The 19,518-nt window shown below is 35.8% G+C and overlaps 2 protein-coding genes across 9 annotated transcripts in view; one reads left to right on the plus strand and one right to left on the minus strand.

The window, feature by feature from the left end:
* The first annotated feature begins 513 nt into the window (after positions 1–513).
* Positions 514–19,518, plus strand: part of Svip (small VCP interacting protein) — a 66,601-nt gene continuing 47,596 nt past the window's right edge. The window contains exons 1-4 of one of the 2 annotated variants that reach the window (XM_046438087.2): positions 514–661; positions 2,743–2,793; positions 3,332–3,445; positions 6,451–6,710. In XM_046438087.2, the coding sequence (XP_046294043.1) occupies positions 608–661; positions 2,743–2,793; positions 3,332–3,445; positions 6,451–6,465 (234 nt within the window). In that variant the 5' untranslated portion in view covers positions 514–607 and the 3' untranslated portion in view covers positions 6,466–6,710. Of the gene's footprint in view, positions 662–2,742; positions 2,794–3,331; positions 3,446–6,450; positions 6,711–19,518 lie in introns of those variants that run through there. The other variant, XM_046438086.2, reaches the window with a different exon arrangement.
* The window catches only part of Gas2 (growth arrest specific 2), a 124,421-nt gene continuing 115,671 nt past the window's right edge, over positions 10,769–19,518 (minus strand). For all 7 annotated transcript variants that reach the window (XM_046438081.2, XM_046438077.2, XM_046438082.2 and 4 more), the window contains one exon: positions 10,769–12,022. In XM_046438081.2, the coding sequence (XP_046294037.1) occupies positions 11,804–12,022 (219 nt within the window). In that variant the 3' untranslated portion in view covers positions 10,769–11,803. The remainder of the gene's footprint in view (positions 12,023–19,518) is intronic.

The raw sequence follows: 19,518 nt of genomic DNA on the forward strand, positions 1-19,518 counted from the left end.
TCTTAATAGATGAAATTTTATCATTGCTCCTGGAAAGATAAATGAATCCCAAATATCAGGAACTAGTGGAAATTTCTATTAAAGCCAGCTAAGTGTGCTATCCTCGTCTTTCAATTTTTGGTTTTAATTTCTTGGAGGCCAGAGTCGCATCTCATAGAACAGTAAAAACCCTCCAGAGGTATAAACAGAGAGGCAAGAGAAGCAGGAAGAGCTTTGAAATCCACAGCCGAGCACTTCTCCGCGGACAGCGGGTGTTTCCTTGTACCTAGGTTTTGTTTGCAGGCCCTGCTTTCCAACGTCCGAGCTGCACGCACCCGCTACTGGTCTTGGCCTCTAGGGGCGGAGCCGAGCCGCAGGGGCGGGACCAGGTAAGGAGATAGTGGGGGCGTTGCCGCGGATAGGCGTGGCCGAGCGGGGGCGGAGGGACTGGACTGGAGGAGCCGTGGGGTGGGGGTGGGGCGTTGCCGCAGGGGGTGGAGCCGAGAGAAGCCACTGGGGCCAGGGTGGGGGCGGGGCAAGCGCGGAAGGCCTGGGACCGGTGTCGGATCGCGCATTTAGCGCCGCCTGTTCTGGGGCGGGCGGGGTCTCGGACCCCCTAGGTGTCTGGATGGGGCTGTGTTTTCCGTGCCCGGGGGACTCCGCTCCTCCCACGCCCGACCCGGTGAGTAGCGCTGCGCCTCGCGCACCTGTTTTCTGGGGCGCGCAGGCGGCCTGAGCTACGTGCAGCCCGGAGGCGGTTGTACTTACTGGCTGGGAGCTGGTCGCTGGGGACCTGGGTGACAGGGAAGCGTGAACCTCTACCAAGGACCCTTGGGACCTTACCGGGGAGGTCAAGGCTTCCACCTCCTTGTTGCCCTCTCCAGTTTTTGCCTTTGGCCGACTGGCAAAATTGAGTTTGTTGGACAGTGGCATACATACACAGGAGGTGCTGTGTATGGACTGGTCTTGGAGGTGCAGTGGATGAAGTTAGGGTGCAAAAAGAAAATTACCTCCGTGAAGTGCCTCACTGTACTAAGAGATGTGTCTTTTCATGCGTCTATACGATCTCTTTAAAGAAGGTGCTCTTTTTTGGAGATTTTATTCATCAATGATTTCCTTTTAGTGTTTATTTCATTTGAAAAAAAAATCTTCCTTTTAAAAATATTGTGTGTAGAATAGCGTGTACAATGTGTAAGAGTGCCATATTTAACAAAAATACTGGACGCCCAGGTAATCTGAATTTAAGATAAACAAAGAATACATTTTAATATAGATTTATTCCATGCAATATTTGGTATATATCTATATAAAAATAGTTGTCGTTTATCTAAAATTCAAATTTCAGGAGGGAATATGTAGTAGAATACATTTGTACTTGTAGCTTTTTATTGTTAACAGTATATTTACATTAGTCTTTCTTATAGGGAATTAATAACAAAACAACAACAACAACAAAAGCAACAACAACAACAAAAAACTCCTAAATTCCTCTCATTCCTTCGGTGTAGCTAAAAATGAGTTGAAAAAATGAAATATTTTAGTTGTTCATCCATTAGGTTATAGGTACTGAAAGATCATGTGATGTATGAAATATCAACTTGTCTTAGTTGCTGCTTTTGCTTTTAAATGAGGTTAATTTTGTTTATCTTGCTCTTGATAAAAATGCCACTCTGTCAGCATTTGTTAAGCCCTGCACCCACCCACCCCCATCCCTGGGTTGTACCCTCTTCCCTTGATAACCACTCACTGTTGGCTGTCACTATATAGGTGAAGTTTTTCCTGAGATAAGTAAATGTATTCCCCACCATACCGCCTGCACCTCCTTTCCTCATTTATTCACAATGCCATTGATGTTTTCCCCAAACATGCACTGAACTCTGACATTTATTTACTTGATTACATTCCTTTCTGTGCCCTCATTGCAATTTATGTTCATCTGTGTTTTCACTGCTGTATTCCCAGCACCTAGAAAGGTTCATAAGGCAATGGTGGTACTCAATGATTTGTCCAATGGATGAATAAATACATCATGGCATGGAAGACAAATTATTAATACCATTCCCCAAGAGAATGCTATTTATTGACTTATATATTTAAATATTTTACAACTAAATAATACATGGTATAGAAAAAATAATATTCACTGTTTTCCAGCTTGGAACATTATCACTCATAAATTTACTTCTTGTTCTTATCCAACACAGTATTAGTCTATTTCATTCAGGAATCTTTCCTGAAAACACCTGCCTATTCCATTCTCCCTTTTTAACTGGCAGCTCAAAACTGTGTATCTGCCTCCTTGTAATTTTAATACTACTTGTTTTATTATTGCCCTGTTTACAAGCCCTTTTTTCAAAAAGAAAATAACATTATTATATAGTACATACTGCTTATTTTATCATGCCCTAATTTGAAGGTGTTTTGATTTGGAATATGAAATTCAGAAAGTTGAATATTTTATAAATTTTCTAATATTGGTATTTTTGTTGTTTTGTTTTGGCTGGGAGGGACAAGGTCTCCCTATGTTTCCCAAGCTTGTCCTAAACTCCTGAATTCAAGGAATCCTCCTGTCTCAGCCTCCTAAGTAGCTAGGGCTACAGATACAAACCATTCCTAGTTTGAAAAATAGCACTAATTGTGAAATGTTTCGGGTCAGTACTGAATGTTTTTGTAATTATACTACTTATAACATAGTCATAAAATTTGTATGTAATAATGTTTGGTTTTGAGTTTTTTTTTTTAATTTTTACATATTTTCTTTAGGCAGAGAAAAGAGCAAAGCTTGCAGAGGCTGCAGAGAGAAGACAAAAGGAGGTAAAATTAAAACTAAAATTATGCCTACTTACATAATTTTGTATTTCACTTTTTATAGATGTTTATTATTAGTGGTAGTATTCTGTAATATAAGTGGTGTCCAATATCCTAAAAATATGAGTCTAAAGATAATCACTTAAAATATGATTTCTTTATTTCTCAGTTACATTGATATGTTTACATCATTTAATATATGAGGATTAGCCTACAGATGTTTTCTGCAAGTTTAGATGCTCTTATAATAATATTCCTCCTTGGGACAAAATAGCCATGTTTTATAAAACAGTAACAAATATGAAGCAAGTTTAGGGGAAAATTGTGTATGGTTGCAAAATATTCAATGAAGAAATAGCAGTGCATTTTACATAAGGCTGTTGTACAAATGTTCTTTGTTACCAAAATAAACCAACTTTCTAGCCCCAAAGAAAAACCTAAAAACAAACACACACACACACACACACACACACACACACACACACACACCTTTTAGACAGCAGATACCAACATTTTTTTATACCTCTTTTTAAATTACTTACAGGCTGCATCTCGGGGAATTTTGGATGTCCAGTCTGTGGAAGAAAAGAGAAAGAAAAAGGAAAAAATAGAAAAACAAATCGCCACATCTGGGCCCCCACCAGCAGGAGGACTTAGAGTAAGTATTAAAGTTTACTTAAGACTTAATTTAACTGGTATTTTACAAAACTTAAGTAGCAATCTATTCAATAATTTCCTCTGAAAATGCATTATGAGAAAAAATTGAAGTAATTTAAAAGTAGGTATGTGTTGAAAGAAATGTCAATTTATTTTAACATTCATTAGGATAGATTACTGTTTTTTTGTTCTAAAGAGAAAATAGTACACTTTTCATATTACTATATTTTAATACATTTACTTACTATAAACTTAAATGTGTCAAAAATTCAGGCAACATAGAAAAGTATGAAGAACAATGTAAAAATCCAAATTCACTGCCATTTTGACAGACAGTATTTGTAATCTCCATTTACACATCAATCATTAAATTCTGTTTTGTAGTCTAAATTTTTTTACTCTATGATTTGGGATTGTTGATCTTCCCATTGCCACTCATTGTCATAGTTATGTAAGTGTTAATTCTGACCACAGGGTGTACAGGTGTGAGCTCTGCACACATTCCTCCTAATGTACCTTTTGCAAAGGGAGATAGATACAGGGTATATAACTGTGGAGAAATTATTCAAGCTTCCTGAATTCTGGAGTCTTTACTGTGTAGAAGCATTGGAAAAGTTTTATCTTATATGTTATAACTCAGGATAATGATTCATATATTAAGATTTATTCTTGGTTTGCTTTTAAAGAAGTACTTTTCTAAAATAAGTTTATTTGTAAAAGGGACAATATCCTCAATTTCATTTATATTTAATTTATCAGTGATTTATGAGTGGTTTTTAGGTCTTTTCATTTTCTTTGCAATTCAATTTTGGTTTTGCTCTAAAACTACACTCTTCCTAGACACCACCTCCCTCCACTCTACATAACTGTATACCCCTAAATTGAGGGACATGTACTTGAGGGGGGCATCGTTAGGGCAGAATTGATTGTAGCTCAGGAATATCATGTAGAAATAAGAGTTATATCTTTGTTATTTTAGCATTGTAAGTTACTCCATTTAGTTTCAATTAATGAAATTACATTTTTTTTCTTTCTTTATCATGAATTTTTAACAATGTATAAAAATTGATTTTAATGTTAAGATATATAACGTGATCATTGCGCTGTTATTTTTATATCTTTATAAAAGCAAAATAAATCTAGTGCAGAGTTGGGAGATGACAAGGTCAAAACTTCATTAGAATCAATTTCAATATTCTGTTGAGATAAAGAGCTATATTACTAGGTGTAATTCAATGTAAGGTTATCAAAAACAAATAAAAATATGAATGGTAAATTTTAGAACTGGAAATAATGTTGAGATCCTCTGTTCCATTGAAGTAGAGATACTTAGTTAAATTCACATAGACTGTTATAAGAAAAGGATACTTTAATCTACATATAGTCTGAATTAAGAAGATCCTTATTTTACATGTTCTAACCTAGTAAATTTAACATCTGCTTTTTAAACTGTAAGAAAGAAAGGGACTTATTTAATTAAACCCAAAATTTCATACTCTGAAGTATATAGATTATATTAGATTACTGTTGGTCCCCTTCAAAGTGTTTTAAGTAGAAAACATCTCCAGTTTTAAATTTAGTGTTCTTTGTTTTGTGTGTGTGTGTGTGTGTGTGTGCTGCTTTTTTTTAACACAATGCAAAAAGTATTTATTAGTGATTTTTCAAAATGACACTATAGCAAAGTCTCTAGCCTCTTTATCCATCCTATTTAGTAAGCATGTGTAATTTCAGGAACAGGTAAATAAATGTTTGGCTCTTCTACAGGACCAAGAAGAATTTGCTTTAAAAGTATTCAATTTAACCTACTACTGTTCATCTATTACAATGCAAGTTGCCACGGTGATGTTTCCTTGGGATAAAAATCAGCAAAATATTATCTTAGAATTCAATCTGGCATCTTTTATAGGAGCTCTAGGTAAAAATTATTAGCCACATTCTGTCAACAGAGAAAGTTCCCAAAGCTGGTACAGTCTCTGCATCACTCACATCTTTGCAGAACTGGATTAGACCAAGTCCTTCAATTCTAGAGGCAGATTTCCATTCAGGTGACCTTTGACCCAAGTTTCTATTGTGATTACTTCATCACCATAGGGTCTTGAACATTGTTTTAAAGGGAAGAATTTTAATAATTATCTATTTATTTTTAAACATTCCAGTAAATTCTGAATAACTAAAACGATAGAATATTACTCATCTATAAAGAGTGAAATTATGGCATTTGCCAGTAGATGGATGGAACTGGAGAATATCATGCTAAATGAAATAAGCCAGTCCCCAAAAACCAAAGGTTGAATGTTCTCTCTGATGCTAACCCATAACAAGGAAAAGTAGGGAGGGGAAATATAGAAGTTCATTGCTGCTCTTATAAGAAATCTTTCTTACTGAATAAAAATGATTCTTGGGGCCATCAAGCTAGACAGTGGCAGAGATATTTTTCTCAAAAAGAGTGACTTACTCTCAGAAACCACTCTTGCTGCCTACTTTGGGTTCTTTTCCCTCCGGATAATCATTTCTGCCCCTAACACACTGGCTTTAATGGGCATGTTCCTACAGCACATCCAGAGCATGGCATTCAAAAAATTATTTTGGAAGCTCAGGGATAAAAGAAGAGAAAATACAAGGTAGAGAGAGTTTCTATCTTAATCCTCAAATCTCTTGGTAATTGTACTGCAGGTACCCATTGATTTGCTTAGATATTTTGTCTTTTTATGCTTTTAAACCATCATGTTATCTCAGACTTTTGACCATATGCAAAGTTTAATTATTAGTTGTTAATCATAAAAATCATGTTGCAGCTCAGTAGTAGAGCACTTGCCTAGCATGTGTGAGACACTGGGTTCAATCCTTAGTACCACATAAAAATAAATAAATAAAATAATTAAAAAGAATTTCAAAAATCATTTTGCATTTCTATGTCCCATATTATTATTTTTACATATTTTAATTAAAATTTTGTGACCTGGTTTTAAGTAAAAAATTACTTTTCTCTATTTTTGTCTTTTCTAGTGGACAGTTTCATAAAGCATGACATGAATGGGAGAGTCTACTACCAGTAGTTGTTCAACATCTGCAATCAAATGGAATTCCTTAATTTAATTTCTTCTCTTTGAATACAAGAAGAGTCAAACTTTGTAATATTAGTGCACTCAAGTGCAGTGCTAAGTCCGTCCTAAAGGTATTGGAAAAACTTGATTTTCAAGCTTAGGAATTAGTGAGACCTTTCATTAAATTCTTATTTTCCTATGTTTGCTCTTCTATAGAAGTGATTTATTTTTTCATAGTTAAAATATGGATCTAAGGCTGGGGTGTAGCACAGGGGAAAGAGTACTTGCCTACCTGTGTGAGGCACAGAGTTCAATTTCCAGAATCACAAAAATATGTGTACAGATTTAAATAGCATATATACGTTACATGTAAAACTCCTGCATATACCTCTAATATTAAAACTTGCAATTATAGTTCCTTCCTTTATAAAATGACCTACCTGCTTATAGTTGTGCTGCATGACCTTATATCTGTTTTTATTTTACTACATTTGAAATCTTTTGCTCAAACTTGTGGACTTAGTGCCTTTAAAATGATCATCAGGGAACATCTTGAGAATTCGTTTGAAGGGCTTATGTGAAGAATGCTATACATTTTTATAACTTAGTAATGAATATTTATAGGTAAATGTTGAATCTCTATTTATTTTATATTTCTATAGCTTATAAAATTTACAGATCATTTTACATTATAATAAAGGCTTTCTTTGCTGAATTTAAAATTATATATTAGTCGTACCATCAGAGGGCAGTGATGTACTATTGTGTAATGTCAGACTCAGCTCTTTAAAACTCTATGTAGAAATTAATGAGCTAAAGAATCTGGATGAATTATGAGAGAGAATGTATTTGTTCATAAGCATTTTTATTCTTTTGTATTTATTAAAGAATATTTAAAGATTCATACAGTTGTAAAATTGCCAAGGCAAGTATGAATGTAAGAAAGAGCAACATGTACGTACAGTATTTAAAAAATTCTACTTCAAACATAAAAATATTAGGTAATTCTATATGAAGCATAGATGTAAAATTTTTGATTTTTATTCATTAAGAGCTTAAGTTTAATAGTATTTTATTTTTCTTTTTGATACATAATAAGCTAAAATAGAAGAATTACTATTAACCATCATGGATGCTGACTCTTCTAAATGGCAGGGTCAGATTATCTGAGCCCTAAATTAGAATATCTAGATCCTAATTGCCAATAGAGGCTACAAATTAAATAGACCACCCCTCTTGATTTACAGAAGGAAAACTGAGCCACTATTTCACTCATCCCTCCTACAGGCTTCTATTGTATTGCAATGCAATTGTACATGTTACTTTTTTATTTTTTTAAAGAGAGAGAGGAGAGAGAGAGTTTTTTAATATATATTTTTCAGTTTTCGGTGGACACAACATCTTTATTTTATGTGGTGCTGAGGATCGAACCCAGCACCCCACGCATGCCAGGCGAGCGCGTTACTGCTTGAGCCACATCCCAGCCCAAGGATAGTGAAATCATTGAATTTTATTTTAGAAACCCAATTTTTGACTTTATATGATTAATTTCTCCACACAAACAGAAAAAGGATCATTAATAGCTGAATGGATACAGAACTAAAGTATATGAACCTTGACCTGTGCAAAGCCTTCCTCCTCCCTTCACTGTGTCTTGAAGAAGTAGAGCTTGGTGTACAAACAAATGATTACTTCAGGGGACAGCACTGTATTTCTAACAGCAGTTTTATCACAATAGATGTTATGTGAGAAAGAGGAAGGTGTTGCTGTATTGCTTCTGGGGAAAACAGTATATGCTATTCCTGTCCATCATGACCTGCCTCCATGGTGTGGCCCACTTTCCTCAAAACACAAGCATTACAGGGACAAAATGGTGATACTCAGATATTAAGAATATTGTTAGGAAGATGAAGACAAAAGGGGAAGATAGATGCTTGATAAGAAACTAGTAAGTGACTTTTAAAATACAATACATTTTCCTCATAAAGTTATGGATCAGTTCCTGTGAAAACCATAAATAGGAGGGAATTTTCTCTAATTTATCACCTAAATAACATTATAATGATTAATATGCCATTCAAAGTCCCTGTCCAGAATACTAAAAACTGGAGCAGTAAGATGCACATATGTTGCTATCATGTTATGTAAAATGTTTAAACCAAATCTTAATTTGATTCATTGAACTATTAATATGGCTAATAAAAAAACTCTGTTATTACACAGCTCCTTTATGACACATTGCATGTTTTTAAAACATCAGTATGTGATTCTGTTGTTTGACCAATCATATTCAGAATGTGATTTAACAGTTTTACCACATGGTTTTGTTATAAATTCTGTATTGCCTTTGGAGTATATAAATATACATTTTTAATATAAAATCTGGCTTTGACCATCTCTGTTTACCCAAAGTCCTATCTTTAATACATCTTAAATAATTAGAACATGTGTTGGTGGTTAGAGACACTTTCGTTTATTTGGGTTTATCAACAGCAAGCAAGCTAATGATTGTTCATAAAATCTCTAAATTTATACATGGGCATGCTTCTTAGTTTATACTGTAAGGGAGAAATGATGTTATTAGCCTAGTTTTTTAAGAGAAATTATGGTATAGTAGAGGGCCTATCATCTTGGGTATCCTAGGAGAATTGATATAAGCTGTGAATTTTTCTTTTTCCAAAAGTTTGACTTGTTTATTTTTCACTGATAATTATGTTCTGTCCTTAGAAAATAAAAGTGTATCTTGTGAGTTTTGAAAAGTAATTTTTGCATAAATAGATCAGCAAAATGCAGATAGATATGTTTGCCTATCTAACTTGAGAATTAAGGCATATTTTTTTAACATCTCCAGGCAAGCTTTAAATGATGTATATGCTCTAAGCTGGTTCATGTATGGTAATGAGGCCCTTTCCTTTGATTTTCTAAATAGCACTGACACAAAGCACTTGTGTGTATATCAAACTTTTTTATTTTGAATCATCTGTGTTCCAATAATTGTTGTTCCAACAACTGTGGTTTTTTTGTTCCAACAATTGAAACATTTTAAATTTCCCATAGGATGTGGCTTTTTATTATACTATTCTCCCTCTTCTGGGTGTGCCTCCTTTTACAAATATTGCCTCAAAATAGGACTGCTCTGGTTTAAGAACTAAATATGCATAAATTCCTTGATATGGATGTGATATCTTTGTTATATCCTGAACTTCAGTGGCTATCTTTGTAAGACCGTACTTAGCTTATGCTGAGTTTCAATTTAATGCCCTTCATATTTTAAGGGCAGAACACTGCAATTGTCTTTTCAGTGACACAGTGCCCACCACTTCATGAAGTGGGCATTGCATCTTAATTTTTATTAAGTTCTTTCCTTTGAGCTGCATTGATGGTGAGAGGTTTCTGTCCATTCACCTTCCATCTATCCTTCAGGCTATTACAAAAAATCTGTAGGCAAGACATTTAACAGTTCCCGTACTAATTTCCAAACAGTCCAAACTGAACACTTTGAGAGTTTCTGAAGTTATTCTTCGGGTGTGGATGATTCAGTCTAGGGACTGTACAGGATTTCTCCATCCCACAGTAGGAGAAATAATACAGTAAAAGTGGTTCACAGAATAGCTCCAGAACCAGCTCAATCTGCTCCTTGTGCTGGACTCATTTCTGGCTGTGTTCTTTTCACTGTTTATTTACCTGAACTTCATTTTTTGGATATTTCCCCTCTGTTATTATCATTCAGGTTTCTAGATTATATTGGTTTGGAGTCCTTTATTTACATGGATAGGACTCATCTTCTCCATCACACTCTCCTGGATCTTACTTCTAGCTGAGAATAAGATGATACTAGCTCAGTTCAGTCCACTGCCTGGCCAGTCTTCACTCAGGAGTCAGCAAGAGCCATTTACATTTCTTCATTCTCTTCTGAACACAGTCTCATCTCCCCACATCCCTTTTCAGTACTGATTAGTTAGGAGCTGGACCCCATGCTGTAACCATTTTCTTAACAATATGTAAAAGATGATTTTAGATGTGGTATAGGACTAATAATCCTCCTCTTCCCCAAAATATGTTTCTGCCCTAATTCTAAGGATGCATAAATATATAATTTTCTATACCAAAGGAGATTTTGTAAATGTGATCAAGTTAGTGACCTTTTTGGAGGCTTATCCAGGTGGACTTTACTCATCCAGGTCCTTAAAAGTTAAACTTTCGAACCTATGATCAAGAAAAGATGTGAAGAGAGAAGGATAAGTGAGATTATTTGACTCGCCTAAAAACTCTCAGGGAAATAAGCCATTTGAAGATGAACTTTATTTCAGATTGAAGCATTGATAGAGAAACAAGTAACATTTTAAAAATTTATGTTTTTAATTTTTTCAATCAGTGAGGACAATACTTTGCTGTTTATTGGTACAAAACAGCCCTGTCCAGGTATATGAGGGTATACATAAGTCTGTAATATCATTAGCTACAGTGAATTTACTAGACAGCATAGCAATGTAGGATTTAGATATAGTTTAATTAAGAAAATGCTTTAAAATAACATGAAGTAATGAATATTCGTACAATTCACTCATCAAAATATAAATGTATGTCAGCTTGTGTGTGTGAGTTACACTAAGTCATGCTAAACACAGATGTATGCTTATGTGTGTGTGAAATCATAAACTATTCGCTAAGGGGGTGTCTTGAAGACTTCCAAAAGTACCCCAGATATTTGGTCAAAAATAAGAGATAAACTTTAAGGCAATCTTCCAAGTGAATGTAAACTTTTCTGACTTGGCCTTTCCAGTAAAGTATTACTGTTCTGAGTCCTCTGAACTTATTTATAATGTCATTGGATATTTTTTAGTAGCACATTATCACACAAATTGTTATTTTGTAAAAAATAGCTTAAAAAATTCTGCAATTATAAAAATGTCTGGGGTGCTTTTACTCATAACATACAGCAGGCACTTTCTGTTGACTTATCTTCAAATCCTAAATAATTTCTCCTGAAAGTTTTATCTTGAGCATCTATAGCTAGAATTGTGTTCCTAATATTGTGTTCTAAATACTACGCTCACGAATTGACAAATAATAATTTGTCTATAACTCATCTAATTGAAATCTGAGTTTAGAATTTCTTTGAATAGGTCATTTTCTACAGAAGCATTGAAAATAAATAGTGCTACTCTTTGAACATTTTGCATTATGATGACATTTTTTTTCTTTCTGTTACGCCTTTTTCCAAAGTAGTTTTCAGAGCATGTGAACTAAACTGACTACACTGTAGAAGTGGATATAGGCCATTCTGAGAGTCCCCTTGTCATAACCAATTAGTTTCATTTAATCTCCTTCTTAGCCTTATAGTTGGCAGAGACCACCAAGTAATTATCAGGATTCATGTCCTTAAGGGTTGGAGATTTACTCTGGATGGGGGATGTCTTGCCATCCACACGGGAGATCTGCAGCATTCGGCAGGGGTCATGTTTCAACAAATACCCTGCAAAAGTCTCCCATCCTCCTCCCACACGAACCATGACATGTTTGTTGTGCAGCATCTGTAATGAAAAAAAAAAGAGCAAAAGTGTTAAATTCCAAGAATTCTTACAGTGTCTAGAATCAACTTTCAGTTCTAGTGGAATTAGTACTTCTGTTTGTCTTGCATTTCATGCCCCATTGTTTTTCTGCTGGTTGCACAGAGCCTGAGTTAGCATACAGTTTATGAAAGAAGCTTTGTGTTTTCCATGCCAGAGGCTCTTGGGTAAAGATCCCCGGCATCCTGCTTTGCCTAGGGGAACCAGCATCTATGTATACTTCTTTGATTTTCTGGCTACCAATAGTCCAACATAGCTCTCACCACTGCCTCTGGCTCCTGTCTATTTCCTCAAATTAGTGCTCCGTTCTTCCCACTGGGTTATTTCTTGCTCAACCAGAATTTGAAAGACCATGAAAATGTCTGCTCTTGAATGATAATGTGACCACACAAACACTTGATATAAAACAGAACTAAAAATGCATGCACAGAAATTGGATGATTCCCTAGTCATTGTTTGAGCCCTTCAAGGAAAGGTGTGTTTGAATAATTAAACATTTATGATTTTCTTTGGTCTTTTCTTCCTTATCACTGCATAATTCATCTTAAAAAGACAAAAACAAAAACAAAATACAACTTACCTCCAGACCCAGCTGTAGATTTAAAAAGGGACGAATAACGTGGTTTATTTTGTCTTAATAAAAATGTGAGAGTCGTGGAGACTTGGCATGGAAAACAAAAAAAATTGACAGTGGTTTCTTCAAATATCAAAATCTAATAAGAAATGTTTTGTAACCACCCTCCTACTGCAATATTATGGACACACACAGGCAGTGCAGCATCAGGAAGGGGAGGGTCACGGGATGTCAGGGTCATTGTGGAATACATATGGTCTCTTTGAGTTCCTTTATATGTCAGCTTAACACCTGGACTTTACTGTCTCCCATCCAGAATGAGATGACTTGTACTCATACCACTTTAATTTAGCTTTTGAGAAAGTGAATCAAGTCTTGGACACCCTTTCTCTATGTCTGGGTCTACAAAATTGTGCACATGTGTTTAGGATTTTTATGAAATCTTATGTATCTGTCAATAGCCTCACTGTAAAAATCCTGATTCATGTGGTTGACCTGAAGCAGTTTTAAAAATTAAATATTATGCAAACTATTAAAGTATGATGGATATCAATAAAAAACCTTAATAATTAAATTGAGTAAAATTCTATAGGCTATTCTCATGTATAGTTATTGTAAGTTTAGATTAGAAAACATCTTCTAAATTGAATTCTTTAAATTTATTTTAGCCTGTAACTACCCATTCAATAGTACGTCAAGAAGAATCCCTCCAATATAAAGTAGGTTTTATAAATCAGGATTTAACTTGCAATACATTGCCTCTCCTGGCTAGCCTTTGGTACCCTGTTTTTGTTTTACAGATGAAGATGCTAAAGATCTTATCTTTTACATGATTTGCTTAGGATCCAGATTTCCTTACTCCAATCTAGAGCTTTCCCAAGAGCAGTTCCAACTAAAAAATATATAATCCATCAAGGCTTTTAAAACTTGATCAGTATATTCCCGAACCTACAAGTTTCTTTGTCTCTATTGCCTACCTCAAAACTTAGACACTGGGACAAAAATTGCAAAGACTATTTCAAAACAGCACTTTGACCCTTTCTCCCACTGTCCCAAAGAGCCGCTTTATCCATTACTGAATTTCTGCCACTTCCCAGCCCTGCTAATTGCATCCAAGATTTGCCTCTAAACATTCTTCATTCAATGCCTGTGGCAATATGCCCAATTGACTTGACTGTGAACAGACTCACAAACCAGAAAGATCCACCAGTCAGAACAGTTTTTAAATAATTAACTCTGGGAGTGACCCACATACTTTTCACCATGGAGTATACTGATCATTTAGGCACATATTGTGCTTGCATATTCTTCAGTGAATTTGCAGGACCCTGAAAAGTGAATCCCAGAGTCAGATCGAATGTCAACAACATAGGAATTAAATTTCTGCCCACCTCCTCTTCCACATCCTTCCTTTGGCAGTTGTAGTTTTCAGGCCAACATTCTTACCAGAATCATAGCTGAGGATTAGCAGAAAACACTCATAACATTTCTAAGTTCACTTTTCTTCCTTGGTAATTGGAGGGTAATGGACATAACTGTATTTCTGAGTGACTTCAGACTTCTTACATCTAACTTCATCCTGTGAAAGTGCTTTTAATGAGAACCACATTTCAAGGAAGCATACATTTCTCCCGAGCTCTAAAAGCTTTGTTGATGGAATGACTGTGTGTGAGGGGGAAGTGAGGGAAAGGGTTAGTTGGTTTGTTTACTCATTATGAAAAATTAGTGTTTCCTGTGATTGTCTCCTTTTGATTGTGTTTTGTACGTAATCACTGCAGAGGTATTTTTCTCCAAAGGTATAGACTGACCATCCTCCCACTCCCAAACTTTGAAACAATGAACAAACAACATAATTTATACCTACCTTTAAAAAATTTTACCACAAAATTAGATTCTTTCCTTTTAAGAAAAAGATACAAATTCCTGTAAAACATTTTTATGTGGTCTACTGCAATACTGCTTCATTCAAGACCTCAAGATTGGGGCATTGTTAATCCTAAAATCAGATATCAGGTTTCTTTCTCTGGAAAATTTTCATTCGGTCTCAATATTATATTTCATTTTCACAAATTTTCAAAGACAGGTTTTTATTTTTCTCCTGGTCTTTCCTCTTAACTCTGAAGCTTGGGTCCTCACAAACCAACCAAAAAAAAAAAAAAAAAGAATTACATACAGAAATTCATTAACACACCTTTCACTGAGTGCTTTTTTTTCTTTTTCTTTTTTTTGGTACCAAGGAGTATTTAACCCCTGAGCCATACTCCCAGCCCTTTTTCAATTTTTTATTTTGAGACAGAGCCTCGATAAGTTGCTAAGGCTGGTTTTGAACTTGCTATCCTTGTCCCTCAGCCTCCAGAGCAGCAGCTGGGATTACAGGTGTGTGCCACCACACCCAGCTCTGAGTGCTCTTCTGATGAAGCATTTATCAAGGGCCTATGCCACTGCAATCCATGCACACATATATTTTTTCCTACTACTTAAAAACAAAATGGATTTTCTGTATTTTCAATATTGATTCAATATTGAAGAGGAGCAGTTACAGAATCCATTATCTTCCCTTATGCCTCATTTTGGCTACTCCTGGGAGTTGGAAGGAGTTCAGGTTGATATTCTTAATTTCCATAGTAAAACTTAGACATCTTAACCCTTGAAGAGATACATGACCCTGTCTTTGGATATATGAGAAACCAAACTTGTCTGTCAGCTCTAAGACATTTCACTCCAGGCTCAGTTGGACCTTGTTAATCAATAGCCTGTAATTTGCTAAGAAAGCCAGTTGTCAAAAAGCTTCTAGGACAGGATTAAGATAAAAAGGTCACAGAGATTTGATATCCCTGATTATAGAGATTTAAATTGCATGCCCCTTTTTAGTATGTGTTCAGTCTTTAAAAAAAAAAATCCAACACCCACCCCATTTCCTACTGTTTAACACAAAATCATGTGCACCTCTAAAAACAATATTACACTTAATTCTGTCCTCCCTATCATTTTGACATTTTTGCTACAGTGAGTTCCAGCAGAAGGGCTCCCTCAGCTGGTTTAAAATGGAGATTGTAGATTTGCTCCAAAAACTCAATCCATTTTAGGGATTAGTGACATTTTAGACCTGGTTCTCTTATTTGTTTTTTTGTTTTGTTTTGTTTTGTTTTTTAATCCAGCTTCATTTCCTATTCTTTCTTTCTCAAACATTCTACCCATCCCCACTCTTGTTGGTTTACTGATAAATTCACCCAGATCAAGCATGTTTCTTCTTTCAGCCTTTTCTATCAGCTCATTTATCTGAATCTATATTTATTCTTTTCCTTGCCTTTCTCAGATCTCCCATGAAATTCAATTCCCTTCATAATGACACTCTCACTATTGGACCTTCTCGAGCGAGCTACCGCTTGAGCCACATCCCCAGCCCCATACATGCGAGCTTCTTGATAGTAACAAATATGACCTTGGTACATTGAAATCTAACTTCCTAATTACTGTACAAAACACAATGCACATTGCCTTTGCCCCTTACTTCTTAATGGCTGGATATAAGAAAAGAATCACCTAGCTTCCAGATGCCTCAAATCTAATGCGTGGCCCTAATACTTATCTTTCTTGATTAATCTGTCAAGTAAAACATGACATTTCACAACATCTTCCTTGAAACTTTCTACTCCTTGTCTACCAATGACAAGACTCTTTGCTGTATAACAAATACAGATATCGGGTTTCTTTCTCTACCTCCTCTATAGGTTACATTTATTTTACCTTTTTAGGTTTTGCTGTTACAAAAGCATTTGGAATGATTCAGTCCTTTCTTTACTGCTTTTTTCATTCTAACCACTCTTCATTTGCAACCTCACCTCTACCTTGACCTCCAAACTACAACCCTTGCCCTTGTCTCTACCTGAGCATCAGAGTATACAAGCACAGCAGGCTACTGTCCTTTACCAGGAAGCCCCCCAGACCTTTCCTAATAGGGATGGTGGCACAAGTTTCTTCTATAGCTACACAGACACCAAACATTCATTCATCCCTAAATGTTTTGCAAGGTCTTTATTCCTGTTGCTGATATTTCCTTCAATGTCTCATCTTTTCCTTTGGCTACTATAAGGTTGTTTCTGACTCTAACATTACCCCTTCTGATCCATTTAGTAAACTGTCTCCAAAGAGATTTTTCTAAAATACAAGCTTGACTTGATCATCTCCTGCCTAAACACCTTCATGAGTTTCCTCTCTCCTGTAGGCAGAGATTCAAGTTTCTTTATCTGCATTTATTATTCTTCATGCCAAGCTTGTCTACCTTATATGTCTTCCTGTTTCCTGGGAACCATGAATTCTTTTAGTTCTATATTCCAGATAACACATTCCTTTTTTTCATGCTTTTGCATGCTAGCTCCAAATAATGAAATGTAATTTCTGCTCTGCTTTCCCCACTAACCAGGACTACCAACATTCCCCTGATTTAAATAACACCTTCCCCTAAAAAATCTCCCATGACCATCGCCCTCATCAGATAAGCAACTCTTTCTTTGCTGTGCTATTTATTTCATATAATTTCACTGTTACCATCATCTTACTACATTGCAATTACTGACTTATGTGTTCCTTTTTATAATGTGTGTGCTCTGTGAAAACCAGAACAACATATTTCTTATTTTTGGAATCTCACATGTGTAAACTCAGGACAGGGTCAACACTGTCATCACATAACACAACCTTCCCGCTACACTTCCATTGTCTGTTCTTTGCCTGATCCATGGTGTTGCCATCAGTATTACTCTAATTTCATAGTCAGGAAAACATCATCTTAGAAGTTGGGCTACTTGTGTAAGGGCACACAATGCAACCAGTGGGCAGAACTGGGACCAGAGTCCTTTTCTTTTAACTATACCTACTTATTCTGCAAAGCACCTATATTTGCATTCCCATACATTTGAAGTTACTTATCAGGGATAATTTAGCACAGACAGGCTCTCATTCATATCAGAAATAGCAGTAAGTAGATCGAGCAGACGAACTGTGTTTATGTTAAGTGATTATTATAGAGTTATATCATAATAAACTCTAAATATTGAATTTAATTTCAGAAGGTTAACATTTCATGGCCCAGGTTTACCTCAGCAATAAACATGTGTCAAGTGAAGGTAACAGGATGGAGTGCCATCACCCCCAGTCATCTGTTAGCATCATCAGGACCAGGCTTTGATGCTCTGTCTACATCTTATTGTCCTTTAAATTAATGCTTCATAATGTTGAAAAATTTTATATTCTTTATTCCAAAAAGTAGCCCCTCTTGATAGGAAGCATCCCATCAATGCCATGTCCACTGAGTATGTATTGAGCCTGTAATCTTTGGTCATTATTTGCTGCATTACTTCTTAAGAAAAACAGGTTAGAGTTGCTACACATATCCTCCTTCAGTGAATGGTACAAAGCGGTAGTTTTTGCTCATTAGCTCCTACTGGCCTTTACCATTTTCACAATCTGCTCATTCTTCACTGTGGCTCTGTCCTACCTGAAGGGAGAAGATCCATTAATGGTTTAGAGAATATTTGCAATGCTGAATGGAAAAACAGAAGACAATAACAAAAACTCGATGTTTCTCCCAATGGCCTTCATGAAGTTCTATAACTATGTCTGAGCTGTTGCAAACACTGCACACATTGTTTTCTTTTCACATCTCTGGGTGACACACATTCTTTGCCCCAAATCCATCATCAAAACACAAAGGTCAAATATTTTTGCTGATATGTGGACGCTAACCCACAATAAGTTGGGGAGGAAAGAATAGAAGTTCAGTAGATTTGACAAAGGGGAATGAAGGAAAGGGCAGGGGGATAGAAAAAGGAAAGACAGTGGAATGAATCTGACATAATTTTCCTATATATGTACATGCATATATCACAGTGAATCCAACCATCATGTACATTCCCAAGAATGGGGGCCTAATTAGAATAAGATATATTCCATATTTGCATAGTTCTATCAAAATGGATTCTACTGTCATATATAACTAAAAAGAATCATTAAAAAACAAACAAATAAGAAAAGAATTGCTATACCTTAAAGATGTGTTTTCGTTTTTAAGTAATTTCTCTCAGGAATGGACAAAATACTTTCATTTTTATCAAGGTCAAAATAAAATGCTTAGGAAAGTCTTGCTTTCTTAGGAGGCCTCTTCCTGTATGGCAGTACAGGGGACCATCCATATTCCTTAGATGATATACAGTGATATAATAAGAGCACCGACTATGTGCCAGAAACAAAGAGGACAAAAGGAAACAAAGATCTATAGAGAAAAAGAGAATAAAAAACACTGAGGTCACTGGCAATGCTCTGCCTTCACAGATGTCCAAACAGGCAGAGAGGGGGACAGACAGGTGTTCACCAAAGCCAGGCCAGAAATCTCATTTCCTTTATTCCCAGTATAGAACACAGCTTTGCTACCAAAAGACCTATATCATTCCCAGAATTATTATTCTGAAAAATCAATCCATTATTTCAGAGTGGGTAAATCACTCATCTATTGACCCAGCCATGGTTTATGACATGTCAGATGAGTCACCATCTCTGTTCACTGAATTGTTAGACTACAGTGTGTGTCCCTAATGCCTGCTTTCTAGCACCACTTTTTAATCTGATTTTCCTAAATTTATCAGGTAACAGACAATCTCATAGCCAACTAAATGCTGCAGCTCATCCAGATATCTATTCTAAAGGGGAAAAAATGGGTTGAAAGGAAATAAGTTAATTCTCACATGTAAACTTAGAACATAATGGAAACGTCCAAGGTTGTAAAAATGATCAATCAACAGCTTCCTGCAAATCCTTGGAGGTTACTGCTGTATCAAGGGGCCCAGTGCTCAGCTCTAATGACATGTGGTAACAAGATTTCAGAAGGGAG

This window comes from Marmota monax, unplaced genomic scaffold (assembly GCF_021218885.2).
Source record: "Marmota monax isolate L192 unplaced genomic scaffold, Marmota_monax_Labrador192_F-V1.1 WCK01_AAM20220418_F8-fsc00061, whole genome shotgun sequence".
NCBI classification, from domain to species: domain Eukaryota; kingdom Metazoa; phylum Chordata; class Mammalia; order Rodentia; family Sciuridae; genus Marmota; species Marmota monax.